This window comes from Melitaea cinxia, chromosome 12 (genome assembly GCF_905220565.1).
Source record: "Melitaea cinxia chromosome 12, ilMelCinx1.1, whole genome shotgun sequence".
Lineage (NCBI taxonomy): Eukaryota > Metazoa > Arthropoda > Insecta > Lepidoptera > Nymphalidae > Melitaea > Melitaea cinxia.
Genome location: NC_059405.1, coordinates 14,724,778 through 14,740,219, shown reverse-complemented (window position 1 = coordinate 14,740,219; position 15,442 = coordinate 14,724,778). Strand labels below are relative to the sequence as shown.

General features: G+C 33.8%; 2 protein-coding genes across 2 annotated transcripts; one reads left to right on the top strand and one right to left on the bottom strand.

The window, feature by feature from the left end:
- Positions 1-953: 953 nt before the first annotated feature.
- On the bottom strand, positions 954-3,064 carry LOC123658592 (PWWP domain-containing protein 2A-like). The gene is made up of 3 exons (XM_045593962.1): positions 2,891-3,064; positions 1,493-2,801; positions 954-1,156 (listed from the first exon to the last, which is right to left on the bottom strand). Exons 1-3 carry the CDS (start codon positions 3,040-3,042, stop codon positions 998-1,000), a joined length of 1,620 nt encoding a protein of 539 aa, XP_045449918.1. The 5' UTR covers positions 3,043-3,064; the 3' UTR covers positions 954-997.
- An 878-nt stretch (positions 3,065-3,942) lies between these two features.
- Positions 3,943-14,035, top strand: LOC123658593 (sideroflexin-2). The gene is made up of 9 exons (XM_045593963.1): positions 3,943-4,097; positions 4,813-4,973; positions 5,981-6,151; positions 6,477-6,678; positions 9,154-9,232; positions 10,725-10,812; positions 12,273-12,398; positions 13,175-13,222; positions 13,632-14,035. The coding sequence occupies exons 2-9, from the start codon at positions 4,816-4,818 to the stop codon at positions 13,741-13,743; spliced, it is 984 nt and encodes a 327-aa protein (XP_045449919.1). The 5' UTR covers positions 3,943-4,097; positions 4,813-4,815; the 3' UTR covers positions 13,744-14,035.
- Positions 14,036-15,442: the final 1,407 nt, after the last annotated feature.

Genomic DNA, 15,442 nt, shown 5'->3' with positions numbered 1-15,442 from the left:
CACTTCGCGATCCGTCATTTGTCGTTTTTTTGCTGAACACAAAGGGGCGCGCAGTGTGCATGGAGCGCCAGTGTTGACGATTTGAGTGTGTCTGTACTGCGGAACGCATGCCGGAAACAGATGCGAGTACGTACATACTTGGTTCGTGCGCGCCCTACGTCCACACTTATGCAATGCTCCTTTCATGTTATATTGCATGCTACATTTCGCAAAGCTGTACACTCCTTAATAATGTCCTCGAAACAATTCAAAACTAATATAAAGGAATGGCAATAACACATTGTTTAGTAATTAATACAAATTAATATACAAAAATAACATAATCTGTGGTATTTAGATAAATAAAAAGTAAAACAGTCAAAATAAAGATAATTAAAAGTAACAAACTAAGGTCGTTTCTACACTACCTATATTTGTGATTTTGGTTATAAATTATAATATTTAATTACAATTTATAGTATTCTGTCAACAGATAGATTATGGAATTCAAAAGTAAAAAATATCATATACAATGTAAACTTAATCTTTAATAAGTCTGGAAAGATTTTAATCCTTACTTTACAAACAGTAAAGATTCATAGAATGTACATTATTATATACATAATTTTATGTACAAATATGTAATAAAAAAAAATATATAAAAGGAATTTTTGTAACAATAACGTTAAGTCTTTGAAGGCAGTTTTTGTTTTTTTGAAAAAAACTTATTGCACACGAGTTCAAGTAGCAGTGAAAAATTAAATGTTTGGCTGCTATTACACACCTTTTGTTTGTATCTATCCTAATCAACTTAGTCCAAGAAACAGAATGGCAGATATGTATAAAATTTATCAACATAAGTAAAAATTATAAACATTACATAACATCAAGAATATCATAAATTTTAATTAGTTTATGCCAATGATTAAAGTTTAACTTACAACTAATGGTCGATGAGTTTGTGCAGATAGAAATATCACATTAATTTTTTTAATTCGGCAGTATACATTAATCACATTTATGAGAACACATCAATGGGTCGTGGTGAGACCGTCGCAAGGTTGGTTTGTGTTGGACTTGCTAATGGATCTATGTGAGATTCTAGTTCCCTTGCTTCGATTGTCGCTTGCTTTACAGCCTCTTTGTACGGACCTCTTTTCTTTTTGTTAAATCTTATCTGAAATTATGGAAACATGATAAGGTTAATGATTATACTTTTATCAATTTGTAAGCATAAATTGCTTGAAATGGCTATGTAATGAGTTTTGTAGATATCTAAAACATTACATTATACATCACAGATTTCATGATAAAGGTAGCATACTTATATTTAATCTGGATTGTTTGGAAGAAATGGCTAATTAGCCATAAGTCCATACATTGTACTTCACTGTGTGTAACTATCTTTATTCTTTGTTTGTAATATATTTGTGGTATATAATAAAGTATAAAACAATAATAATTTAAACATTGACATTAATCTTATAAGATAACATCTATTAATATTATTTACCTTATAATCTTCTAGAAAAGGACTTAGGCTATCACATGGCATTAGTGACGATGTTGTAGACGCATACCAAGCTACATGAGCTCGGGCCGTTGGTGTCACACTAAGTACTCTCCCAGGCCACCAGGGGAACCCTACGACCTTTCCCCACACAATATCACCAGGAGAAACTCGCAATAACCTGCCACCCACACCTTCAGTACTGTTAGCAGGAAAATCTGGCACTGTTTCACTCTCCCCGTCAGACGTTTCATCCTCTCTCCGTTCATAAGAGTTACTGCTTAATCTACGCAGGCTGATGGACAGCTTCTGTTTCATACAATGATCCTTTATATTACTGAAATAGTCTATTGACTCACCGTCACATTTGCTTGAGTTTTCATCACGTCTTTTCTGAATCTTGTGTTTCTTTTTGTGTTTCACTTTGTGTTTATGTTTCTTTTCAAACGGTTCCTGTGGGGGGCTGTTTGATAAGTTGTTGCGAGGGGACAACGCCCCAATGTGTTTTGGAGACTGTTCTATCCACATTTCAACATTGGTTTGTATGTCACTGTTCTTTTTAGCTTGTCTTTTAGCTTTTTTGAGCGCTTTTTTCACTGCTTTAGAATCTGGCTTAGATGGCTTCGACATATCACAGGAAACACCAGAATCCTCATTAAAATCGCCACCCAAAGGTGGTATTTTCACAACAGTGCCTTCACCTTCACCGAAACAAATTTTTAATGTTCTGGCATTTGAAAATAAGTTACTAAACGAATTGTCACTATCCTTACCATCCTCTTTATCACATTCACTGTTATCGGAAACACTAACGAACGCTAACTCTCTAGTTGTTTGCTCACACTCGTCACCAGATTTCACATTTTTTCTAACTCTCTCACCAGATTTAGATTTCGTAACACTTGGCATTTCACTTGGTTGCAACCTAGATAGTTTAGGTATCAGCATGCTACCCATTAAGTATTTTTTTTCTAATTTCGATGACTCAGACTCATCCTTAGGCGCATCGTCATCCGAGTGTAATTTACGTTTTTTGGACACGTCCACATTTTCACTATTTTCATTGCAAATTCCTTGACAATTTGAACACAAAACCTTCCTAGGTCTTAGTCGAACTGTCATCTTTTGTCGAGGCTGAGGTTTGCCTTTTGTATTGGTTTTTTTGGACTTTTGGCCATCTCCAGTGGCAAACTGAGGTTCTTGGTAAGTAAATCTTTGACTAACGGAATGTAATTTGTTGTCTTTGCTCTCAACATTTTCCTCTCGCTTTGAGAAAGCTGGATGAAGATTATATACACCAAAAGGTAAATGACTGTAAAATAATAAATTAAATAGGAGTAAATATGTTCAGTCGAAATAAATCGATAACCAGAATCCGTACGCAAATATATCCATACAAACCTCTTTTTGGAGTCAAGAAGTACACCTTGAAATTTTTTATCGTCACTGCTATAGGATACCACAATTAAATCTTCAAGTGCTTCTTCTACGTTCACTAGAATTTGAGAATTCTTTTGAATCGTCATATCGGCTGTTGCAACGACAGCCGCCATATTCTTTTGGATTTCATAGACTAAAAAATATTATAATTGTCTATTTGTGCCATTTTGTGCATATGACACATTTTTCAAATTCGTCTATCGTCTAACTTTGTTGAGTTCAAAACTTCAAACTGCAACATTAGCGAACTGCGAATTTGCGAAATATAGAAGTTAATAGAATATGCGATTAATCATAAAATGAATAAATTAAGATACGTCTCTTTTTAACATAAAAAATATTTTGTGGATACATGTTCTTGATCTTTTTCACCCTAAGTAAGAAACATACGTGACTGTCATGTCTTTGAGACTCGCAGAACTCAGTAGGGACTATTTTTTCTTACACACCATATTTTGTGCTATAACCAAGCTAGTTATTATTTTTATTTGTACTAACATAATAGGCACATAAGTAGGTACTAAAAACATGCTGGAATAAAAATTAAAAAGTATTTTTCATGTCGGTCTTGATTTGTGGTGAAGAATAGGCTTATCTTATAGGACTTTATTTAACGAGTAATATCTGTAACTTTCTTTGCAGATTGTTTTTGCGAAACCGTGCTACACTATTTGAAGTTTTACAACTTGATAATTTTATTCACATTATGGACAATGTGTCTAATAAATGTGAGCTGTAAAATAAAAGAAATAATCATCGAAACCTAGATAGAGAGTTATTCTTAATATAATTTTATTAAAATTTAATTTTATAATTTGAAACAAAATCACGGTTATTAATCTTACTCGATTACATTTTGCTTTTTAACGTTATGATTTATGACATTGATAAAGATGAAATTATTTTAGGATAACTCCTAAGTCCTACCTACTTCAATAAGAGTAATAATATTTCGATCATGTTTCAATCGTATCAAGCTGTCATTTAAATCTAGACCATATGCTCCATGATCTAGACAGAGTGCCGTGTGGGCTGTGGTGTGTCTGTGTGTGAGTGAGATTGGTATTTGGTATTATTTGTATTATACTTAACATTTACATAGTTGATTTGATTATTTTTATCGTAATTCTATTTCAAATTTAAGAGGAACGCGCTCTTGCAACTTTATGTAAGTATAGAATAAATATTCGACTCACGTGAATTTTACATTTTTAAGTAATGTACATTTAAATAACTTACATAATCTATTATACATACGTGCAAATAATACGGTTAAAAAGATCGTGAGTCAAGGTCATTATAATTTACAACTAAAAAAAAAGTATTTTCTACACAGAAATTTTATGATCATAATTGTTAAATAGAATAAAAAAATTAGCTAATTATTAAAATGATTTTATTTTTTAATTTTTTGAATGTATCTATTGGTATATTTAAGAATTTTTTAAGATTTTTTTTTTTTTTATATAGACAACTGCACATGAACTTGTTTATTTATGACTGTAATCTTATTGGAAACAATCTTATAGGCATAAATTATAAAAAATATTTTTCAATTTGTAAAGATGATTTTACCTTCCCAATGAATTTACTTACATCGAAAATATAGTTTAATATAGTACCTATAACATTAGTTTTTTAAAAAAATTTATTCCTATTTATTTTAAGTAATTTTTGATTATATATTTATGCAATTCAATATTTTGGAAGTATCTGTTTGATGATTAAAATAGCATGTACCAATTCTATAATTATGTTCATTTAATTAAAGTAACCTTTTCCTTTTTTATAGACAAAGGATATTGGCTGTTAAATTAATAAGTCATTTTATTGTAATAATTAAAAAAATGTAGACAGATATACTCAAATTTAATTTTTTTCAGATCATGGCTGCTGAAAAGAGGATAGATATCACTCAGCCACTATGGGATCAAAGGACTTTTGTGGGTAGATTCAGGCATTTTGCCTTTATTTCTAATCCATTACTATCTTTTGTGCCTGAAAAGGAACTTCTTCAGGCAAAGGAATTATATAATAAATATAAGTAAGTGACTACATATCTTCTTTAGATTTGACAAAATGTTGAAACAAGTCTCTTAAGCGATCTGGTTGATACACTAGCCGTCCGATGTTTGATTTAAACACACAACAAATATTTGTATCACTACATAGTATAAAACAAAGTCGCTTTCTCTGACCTTATGTATGCTTAAATCTTTAAAATTACGCAACGGATTTTGTTACTGTTTTTTAAATAGATAGAGTGATTGAAGAGGAAGGTTTATATGTATAATACCTGCATAAAATAATAGAGGAACACTGATAATTTTTGCAACCGTGCAAAGCCGGGGCGGGTCGCTAGTTAGCAGTATAAATCTTTAGTCCATTGTATGGGTATTTGTGCTTGCGTATTCTACATGTCTCCAGCCCTTGATGCAGAATAACATTTAACATTAAAAAATAAAAAAAATATATGTTGGATACATCGCAATACAATATATAAACAATTCATAATTGAGACAAGGAACAAACCATATGGAGGGTAGGATTAAAATAGCTGTACACAAAGTTAACAGAAATATGCACACATAGAAGTGTCATTGTGAGGGATTTATTTTATTTTTCACAATTTAATTCTTAAAACTCCGTCTCATATTTCTTCTGGTGTACATTATATAGTGTTATTATTATAAGATTTGGAGAAATATTTAAAAATATATTGTATACCTTTGTATTATGTATGTTGTTTATTATTTCATTGAACAGTGGTAAACAACACAATGGTAAAGTCAGTAACTTACAAAAAAGAAAATTTCACCTGTCTTCTTACCATAGATTTTTAGAAATTGATTGCACTATTCCAGTCACTGAGCGGATAATATGTAGTAATATTTTCTCCATTTCTTTATCTATTTTTATATTATTTATCATCAATGGAAATTCAATGTATTAACTAACTGATTCATAATCAAATATAACTTGCTCCCAATCTTCCCCATTATTCTAACCAAATATTTTTAAAAATGTCTTATTGTTGATTTTACTATTCAGGCAAGGTCAAGAACCACCCGGTACATCAATGACCCAAGTTATCAGAGCTAAACAATTATATGAATCGGCATTCCATCCAGATAGTGGAGAACTGCAAAATGTGTTTGGTAGAATGTCGTTCCAGATGCCCGGAGGTTGTATAATTACTGGTGCTATGTTGCAGTGGTATAGGTAAGAATATTTGTAATTATTATTTGTAAAAACTTGGTTGTTTTTTTTATTAAAGTAAAATTTCTTTATGCATGCTTGACTTGTGGACTAAGTTGGTGAATGCGTGACGAGTGCGTTACGAAAAATCTGATCGGGTGAGGCGAACGGAATTTAAGAGGGAGACATAAGTTAGTGAGGACTGTGACTGCGCGTGTGTGTGGGTGCTATGGTGTAGTGTGGTGTATGCGTGCGTGTGTGTGGTGTGAGCGTGCGTGTGCGTGCGTGCGTGAGTGTGTGGGTCCACTAGTACATAATTATAATCGTTTGTATATGTATTTGGTCGTAGAACAGCAACAGCGGTAGTATTCTGGCAGTGGGTGAACCAGTCTTTCAACGCTCTGGTGAACTACACGAACCGAAACGCCAACTCGCCACTGACGACCACACAGATGGGTGTTGCTTATGCGTCTGCAACCTCAGCGGCTATGGCGACGGCCCTCTCCTTCAAATTTGTCATACAGAAGCGTGCCACTAACCCCATATTAGCTGTGAGTTATTATTAATTCAGTTAATGCTGAAGATGACTCCTTAATCAGTCTAAAAATTTGACTAGCCTGTTGGCGCAGTTCGCAGTGACTCTGCTTTTTGCTTGAATATAATAAATGCTTTAAGTTATAGTAACTATATATTACATGTAAAAACACGCAACATTCATTCCTTCATTCAAACATTCCAACATTTGATTCCCAAACTTCGAACGGATTATATACATATAATCTATCTATAATCTATAATCTATATCTATAATCTATAATCTATATCTATAATATATATAAAATCGAAAGGTCACTCACTCATCACGAAATCTCCGAAACTATAACACCTACAAACTTGAAATTTGGCAGGTAGGCTCCTTATAGGACGTAGACATCCGCTAAGAACGGATTTTACGAATCTCGACCCCTAAGGGGGTAAAACGAGGGTTGGAATTTTGTATGAAAGTCCTATGTTTTTGAAGTAAGAGACTTGAAATTTAAAACCTTAGCTCTATAGATGGTGAAAAGGTGTCCAAATAATGTATCTTTAGAAATCAACTCCTTTTTGGGGTTAAAACGGGGGATCGTAGGTTGACTTACTGATCACGAAATCTCCGAAACTATAACAACTACAAACTTGAAATTTAGCAGGTAGGCTAATAAGGCGTAAACTACCGCTAAGAATGGAATTTACGAAATTCGATCCCTAAGGGGGTAAAACGGGTGTTGGAAGTTTGTATGAAAGTCCTATGTTTTAGAAGTAAGAGACTTGAAATTTAAAATGTTTGCTATATAGATGATGAGGAGGTGTCCAAATAATGTATCTTTAGAAATCAACTCCCTTTTGGGGTTAAAACGGAGGATGGTAGGTTGACTCACTCGTCACGAAATCTCCGAAACTATAACAGCTACAAACTTGAAATTTATCAAGTAGGTTCCTTATAGGACTTAGACATCCGCTGAGAACAGATTCTACGAAACTCGACCCCTAAAGGATAAAACGGGGGTTAGAAGTTTGTATAAAAGTTCTATGTTTTTGAAGTAAGAGAGTTAAAATTATATAAATTGTTAAATTATTAAAATGTATGCTCTATAGATAGTGAGGAAGTGTCCAAATAATACATCGTAATCTATATATATAAAAGAGAAAGGTCACTGACTCACTCATCACGAGAACTCAAAAACCGCTGGATGGTCCATCCATCCAAATTGGACAAAGATGGAATTTGGCAGGGAGGTAGATTATTGTTAGTAGACGTCCGCTAAGAACGGATTTTGCGATATTCCACTGCTAAGGGGGTTTAATTGGGGTTGATAGTTTGTATGAAACATATACATCAGCTATAAGTTCGCCTGATAGGTTATTTATACTGCAGCCTGAAAATAAAACTAAAAATGTGGTGTATACAGAGGTTTTATAAAAATAACTATTAAATTGTGCCTTTGAAAAAGTTACTCAGCGTGATAAGCATTTCAAGTGACTGAAATAAAAAATAATTTTCGTTAAGCATCTTAATAGTAATGCATATCTTCATAACCACGCGGACGTAGTCGCGGGCAACAGTTAGTGTATTTATAAAACAAAGTCCTCAAAAGCGTATGTGATCGATTCCCCCAAAATCTACTGAACGGATTTTCATGCGGTTTCACCAATGGAGAGAGAGCTTCAAAAGGAAGGTTTACGCAACGGCTAAGCCGATTTTGATAAAAGTATCACTGGAAGTTTGCAGGGAAAACTTTGTGACAAACTGATTTTAACGCGGGCGAAGCCGTGGGCACAGCTAGTATTAATATAAAGGCGCAGTAGGTAGTGTAGTACACAGCGGCGCTCAGGTCTCAAGTTAACTCTTACGAAACCTGCCAATGTCAATGATTATTGAAACGCAACTTTATAGTATTTAGACAGAGTATCCTTTATTTAAAATAGAACAAACATAATCGATTCTAATATAAAAACCAATGTGAAGGATGATTTAAATAGCACCCCAAGCCTCTAACAACGCCACGAATTTTTTCTGGGTCTCTTTAGGCTTTAGGCCTTTTAGGCCTGCAGCGCCCACATGGGGTCGTTATCGCCCACTTTGGAAAAGGCTGCTATAGGAGATTATTTATTTATTTTCTTAAGGTTTTCATTGCGCATATCGTTTTAAACTAGTTGTACTGTCATATAGTGTTACATTTTTTAATCTTTTTGTTTATCTAGAAATAAAAACACTGTTAAATGTTAGGTATTCGATTTTGTAACAATAGTTTTTATTTTTATTTTTAATTAAATTGTATGCACATTAAAAGTATTACGTATATATTTTATACGAATTATACTTAGATTATAATGCTGAATAGTTTGTTTGAACGCGAATTGAAAAAATATGTGCTGGATAGTTCATTGACCGAGAAAGGCAATATATAATACTTTAGCACAATTCCTCAAATTAACAAGGGTGAAACAAGCACAGCTAGTTATAAATATTAATAAATAATTTCCAGAGATTCGTTCCATTCGTCGCAGTGGCCGCCGCTAACTGGGTTAACATTCCACTGATGAGGCAAAATGAAATAATTCTAGGTAAGCTAAAAAAAAAAAAAATTTTTTTAAATATTCTTTTAGTTAAATAAAACAAGTATAATAATAATTATACTTCAATCTACAAGTAACGAAATGAGAACATCATGATCATAGGTAGTCAAAAAAATAGTCCAGGAAATGGTGTTAGAGACAACTCAAGAAGTACTCGTCAGATTTCTCTCAAATTTAAATACAACCATACAACAAGCACCAGATATTGAATAAAGAATCATCAAAATCGGCACACCCAGTAAAAAGCGTTGAGTCGAATTGTGAACCAACTCCTATAACAAAGAATATAAAATTTATTTTGTAAATAGAGTTTAGTATGAGGATTTGAAGGTGTGGTTGAACACATTTTGAATAAAACAACTTTTTAGGATTTTCAGAAACGTCGGGCATCTAAAAAACTTAATAAACCGCGATAAATTCCGAAAAGGTTGTTTCATTATAATGAGTGAAACTCGCGTAAACATTAGAAAACAATACTGTTTGAATAATGATTTCAATCTTGAGTAGCGGAGCTTGCTAGTACAACGAATAAAGTATTGTCATTTAATATTTTGATTAATTATAACCAGTCTTAAGATTGTCTAGTCCTTGTAAAAAAAAACTATTTTTAACGAACTTTCAATTCGACTATATTTTTTTATGTAAGTTACATGTAACACTTTCACTGTATGAACCGATTTTGATGATTCTTTTTGTATTAAAAAATGGCGCTTTTCACGTGGTCCGATTTTTGTCGAATTTGATCGAAATTTGATGAGGACTTATTGATTCATCACTAATAATGCGTATTTAATTTACTTCAACTACGTTGATAATATTCTTCATCTAATTATTTGTCGATAGAAATTAATGTCGGTTTTTTTTTGTTTGATCGACAAATTCTTTTTGATCTGATCTGTTTATGAAAGAATAGATAATAGGCTCTTAAGATATGATTATATATTTATGTATCTTACAAGTGGAATAGTTATCGTAAGTGTCTACTAATCTGACTGTTAGTATCGAAACTTGAACTGTGTGAAAGTAATCGATATATATAGGTTGTTTTTTTAATATTTAAGCCATATATTAGGCCATAAAAGATCATGATAAGTCTTCTAGATTTTTTAACCGAATTTCCATACGACTGAAGTAAAACTTCTTTAGCAATAGGCTTGCACTGTGTCTTAGATACACGAAAAGAACTGGCTATGAGGGAAAGAGAGAAAGAAAATGCGTGCTCGCACCTCTCTCTCTCTTGCTCCGTTCGCCTCACGAAGAAGTTTTACTTAAAAAAAAAAAAAACATTTTCATAGAAAAACTTTCTACCTTATTTCAGGGGCAAAAAAGGATCTTATCGTTAGTTGAGTTTCATTTAATATGAGTCTGGAAACGTTTCATAAGTTTCGATATTTCAAAAAAATAATTTTTGAAAGTTCGTTATAATAATTTACGTTTTAATTCGTTTTCTTAATTTAAAATATTTTTTTTCTTATTTCAGGTTTAGATGTAACGGACGAAAATGGTAAAGTAATTGGGAAATCTCAAGTGGCTCCCGTCAAAGGAATATCACAAGTGGTGACATCTAGGTATCTACTTTTTTTTATGATAACATTTTGTTTCTCTTGACTGATTGGTAATGTTATTATAAGCTTTTTGGGTTCCGTTTACTTCAGTATTAAAGTAAATCTATTGCAATGGAAATTCTTATGTTTATTTATTTTTATTATTATACTACCAGAGTGGCAAACAAGTGTCCGGCTCACCCGATCGTAAGCGGTTACTGTAGCCAAGGGCTGTCAAACTAAATTTTGCATATATTGCAGGGCCGTATTATTAATTTAGAATATATAGGCGAGTCAGATTCAAATAAAAAAAATGAACTGAATTATATATTTTTAGGAGAAACAAACTTATTTATTTAAAAAAAAAGACAGAAAACCGAACACTTAACTTCTATTTATTGCTCATTTTTACAAATATAACAATTATCACAACAATTAACCTTAACCACTAACTTAATCGAAAATAATGACCGAGAATTACAATTTAAATTAACCAAGCAAACAAGCGTCACTTTGAATATAAAAATGATCAACGCGCTCGTCATGAAACAACGACCTATCGTTCCGAAAGCCGAGAAGCAAAAGAGCCCTCTGAACGAGTAGGGACTGCTTTTATAGACGTTGTTGCATGACGTTACAAAACGTATTAGCGGGTAGGGAACTATTTTTATTAACACTGTTGCACGACGTCACGAAACGTATTAAAATAATCGAGATTATGCTAACAATATAATTTATTTAAATTATATTATACATATCAAAGTCTTCGTAGAGGGATTGATTGAAGTCATGATTCTTCTTTCTGTGACACATTGCGATCACGGGCCGTATCTTTGACAACTCTTTTTTTTTTTTGGGAAAATCCTTCATGGATATCCTCCAGCGCGGGGGTGCCAGAGGGTTATGTCAGACTCCTACTGACTAAAAACCACCCCGTGTGAGCAGTCGTCCGCCTGGGTGGGGCGAGATGGGGTCGCGCTACCATCCGCCACCTCATCTTTGACAACCCTACTGTAGCCTATAGACTATTGCAACACTAGGAGCATTGCAAGCGCATTGCCGACCTTATTTCACCTATCTTTACCAGTCTCTGTTCTGGATGGCTATCTTACCTTACTACAGGAATGCAACACTACTCGAAAGGCCATCAGGGAATTTCTTACTCAAATCTTGAGCAGAGTACCTTAACAATACAGATAACAGGCTAATAATACTATCCTCAAGTAGTGTTTTGTAACTAGCCGGGTTCTTTGCCACCTTACTTGTTATAAAAAAAAACGAGTGTTCTTTAGACTACACGACTGAAGTAAAACTTACGAAACGGAACTTTCTCAACGATCACACTTTTAGTAACGCTGTCGTCACGTATTTACCAGCTTACTCCTCAATTCAAGCGCGCGTATAGAAATTTTGCTTAAAAAAAATCTGTTTAAGTTGAATGCCTATCATTTTGTACCCAATCTGTAAACATAACTTATTTTCAGGATAATAATGTGCGCGCCAGGGATGCTACTGCTTCCCTTCATCATGGAGCGTTTGGAACCGAAGGCGTGGATGCAGAGGATCAAGTGGGCTCACATCGGTATCCAAACTGGTATCGTCGGTATATGGTGAGTGTATATTGCAATCTACACCCGCAAACCACGCCTGAAACTATACACACATAATGGGTTGACTGGATGTGATCTATTTTAAAGATTAGTTCGCCCTTGTTAACTTTTTTTTTTGTAATCTAATACTCTAAATGCATTTTAAGTGCAATAAAGAATATAACACACCTGTAACCACACCCGTGACTACGCATGCGCTTCTACCACACTATACCCATACCCGTAAGCGTAACTATACATACACCCGTAACTATACATACACCCGTAACTATACATACACCCGTAACTATACATACACCCGTAACAACTATACATACACACGTAACAATAACCACACCGGTAACTATACATACACCCGTAACTATACATACACCCGTAACTATACATACACCCGTAACTATACATTCACCCGTAACTATACACACACCCGTAACTATACACACACACCCGTAACTATACACACACACCCGTAACTATACACACACCCGTAACTATACACACACCCGTAACTATACACACACCCGTAACTATACACACACCCACCAGTTTTAATATCCAAGTTAGTCTGTTTGAATCCATACTGCATAAAATCGTCCAATGAGTGTATAGCAAACACATAACAACCTGTAACAGCATAGACATATAACAGCAACTATAAATTAATTAAATAGTCCATTATTAAGGAGGTTTATGTACACAGCTGTAGAGTAGTGAGTAAATGTGATACTACTTAGTAGTATAAGATAAAATATATTTAATTTTTTTCTTATTTTCAGTTTGACGTTAATGGTTCCGACTGCGTGTGCCATATTCCCACAGAAATGGTAAGTGATACATTAATTTAGTATTGGTGATAATAAATTAAAATACGATTAAAATATTAAATGTTCAATAGTCCTACAAGTAATAAAACGGGACTTTCTTGAAAAAAAAAAAAAAACGCGCACACACGACTGAAGTAAACCTTCTTTAGAAATTTGTTGAACGTTTAACTTGTATCTTTCATTTAAGTCTATTTTTTACTTTCTATGCGCTTTATTAATTTTGATTTTGAATGGTATATCAAGAGTTTTTATCTGTTGGATACCGTCATCCGTCAAATAGCGTTATCCACAATCGGTCAACATACCCATATGCTGCTAAGTTTTGTCAGTGTGCAAATCAAATAAAGTGACAATCATTTTAGTATAAATTCAGTATTAATTAATGTTTTTTTATTTTATTTTTTTGCAGTAAGCTCTCTGTAGACACAATCAAACGCTTCGAAAAGGATAGGTACGAAGAAATACTAAAGAACACAGACGGAAAGCCACCTGAATATGTGTATTTCAATAAGGGTTTGTAAAATTGTCATTACATTTAGAAAAAAAATGAGTAATCAAGTATTAGTATAAGCTAGGTTCACAATAAATGGTCAATTATCATTTAAGAACTGCGTAATAATTGTTATATGTCAATAGTAGAATTTATGTTATATTTTTTCGTATTGCAAATGCTTAAACCAGTGGTTGGTAACCTTATATATATATATATAACTAATATACCAAAAAATTTTGTTTTTTTTTCTCTTAATTTTTTTGCAGCGATTATTTAGTTTGTAACTTATAAATAAAATAAAAGGAATGAAGACAAAATAACATTATTATATTTTATTAAAATATTAAAATATAAAACAAATTGATATGCAACCAAAACTCAATAGTGATAAATTGAACTTAGTTAACTTAACCGTTTTTCTTAGAATCACCATTGACTCAAAATTACAGCGGGGACCCCATATCTATCAATTTATGGATATACTGAGTTCTACAGCGTACGCGGTTAAAATAATAAGGTTATTAACAGATGTCGATACAGCTAGATTAGTTTATTTCAGCTACTTCCATAGTATAATGTCCTATGGCATTTTACTATGGAAAAATGCGGCTGTCATTTTTACAAAAACTCTCTCAAACTCATGTCATATTTACAAAATGGGATGTAAAGAATATCTGAAAGAGAAGTTTAAAGAAATCAACATCTTGACCTTTGCATCGCAAACTTTAATGAAGTTTAAAAAAATTACTAAGCGAGCCTTATGTAGTAAAGCCTATTAAACCATCAATGAATACCTTAACGATGAAAAGGCATGGGATTGAATAGCTCGACCAGGCCATGTCTATGACCCGCCATGTAAATAGATATAGTTACAAATATTGTGCGCAGGTGGCATGTAGTGGTTTGGACACACGATTGGCTGTCTCGTGTTTGTCCTGATCATTTCATGGTCATGCTGTTACTTTTTGTCTCGTATATGACTTTAAATTTTTAAAAGAGTACCGAGAGTTTTTTTCCTCCGGCTTGTTTTCTTCTCGGCCTACACTAGGGATATTATCTTATTTATTGTAATCCCTACTAATATTATAAATGTGAATCTAAGTTTGTTTGTTACGCTTTCGGACAACAACCACTTAACCGGTCATCATGAAACTTTGAACACATATTCTTGGAGGTATTAGAAGTAACATAGGATACTTTTTATTAAAAAAAGTCAATTCAAGCGAAGACACGGGTAAAAGCTACTATTTAATAAAGCTGAGCATAAAATAGGAAGGTAATGTCTACCGAGAGATTAATAATTTTGAATAACTTAATATTTTGATTATTTAACCTTTTTTTTTACGCTGGAAAATGCATTTACGCACTAACCCCGCCGCCGAGCTGGACAGCTGGAGTGTGGGGCTCCCGGCGGTAGGTGCAATGCCGGACTACCCACTAAAAACCAGCGGTGTCCACCTTCGTCGCTCGTGCCGGGGTTGCAGGAATCCAAATTCCAACTCCAATTCAGTCTGCAAACCTCGGCGGCGTGCCTAGTCAGGCCCTTTCCTTTCAGGGGGTGGCGCGCGGGGGACACCGCGCGCGCCTACCCGACAGATTATCTGCCTGGCGTTTAGGGAGGGAGGCGGCTATCGTGCGCCAGTCTCCGACGCCCGGTCCTTTTGCGGCGGAGGGGGAGGTCGGTAGTGTCCTCCCTCACCCGCTCCGCTGCCTCCTTCTTGTCATCA

Excerpts from the sequence above, each read along its gene's own strand:
- LOC123658592 (XM_045593962.1), bottom strand. The coding sequence starts at position 3,042 with ATGGCGGCTGTCGTTGCAACAGCCGATATGACGATTCAAAAGAATTCT. Across the intron at positions 2,802-2,890 it reads CTTCTTGACTCCAAAAAGAG|TCATTTACCTTTTGGTGTAT; the intron begins GTTTGTATGGAT and ends ATTATTTTACAG. Across the intron at positions 1,157-1,492 it reads CTTTTCTAGAAGATTATAAG|ATAAGATTTAACAAAAAGAA; the intron begins GTAAATAATATT and ends CCATAATTTCAG.
- LOC123658593 (XM_045593963.1), top strand. The coding sequence starts at position 4,816 with ATGGCTGCTGAAAAGAGGATAGATATCACTCAGCCACTATGGGATCAA. Across the intron at positions 9,233-10,724 it reads GCAAAATGAAATAATTCTAG|GTTTAGATGTAACGGACGAA; the intron begins GTAAGCTAAAAA and ends TTCTTATTTCAG. Across the intron at positions 13,223-13,631 it reads GCCATATTCCCACAGAAATG|TAAGCTCTCTGTAGACACAA; the intron begins GTAAGTGATACA and ends ATTTTTTTGCAG.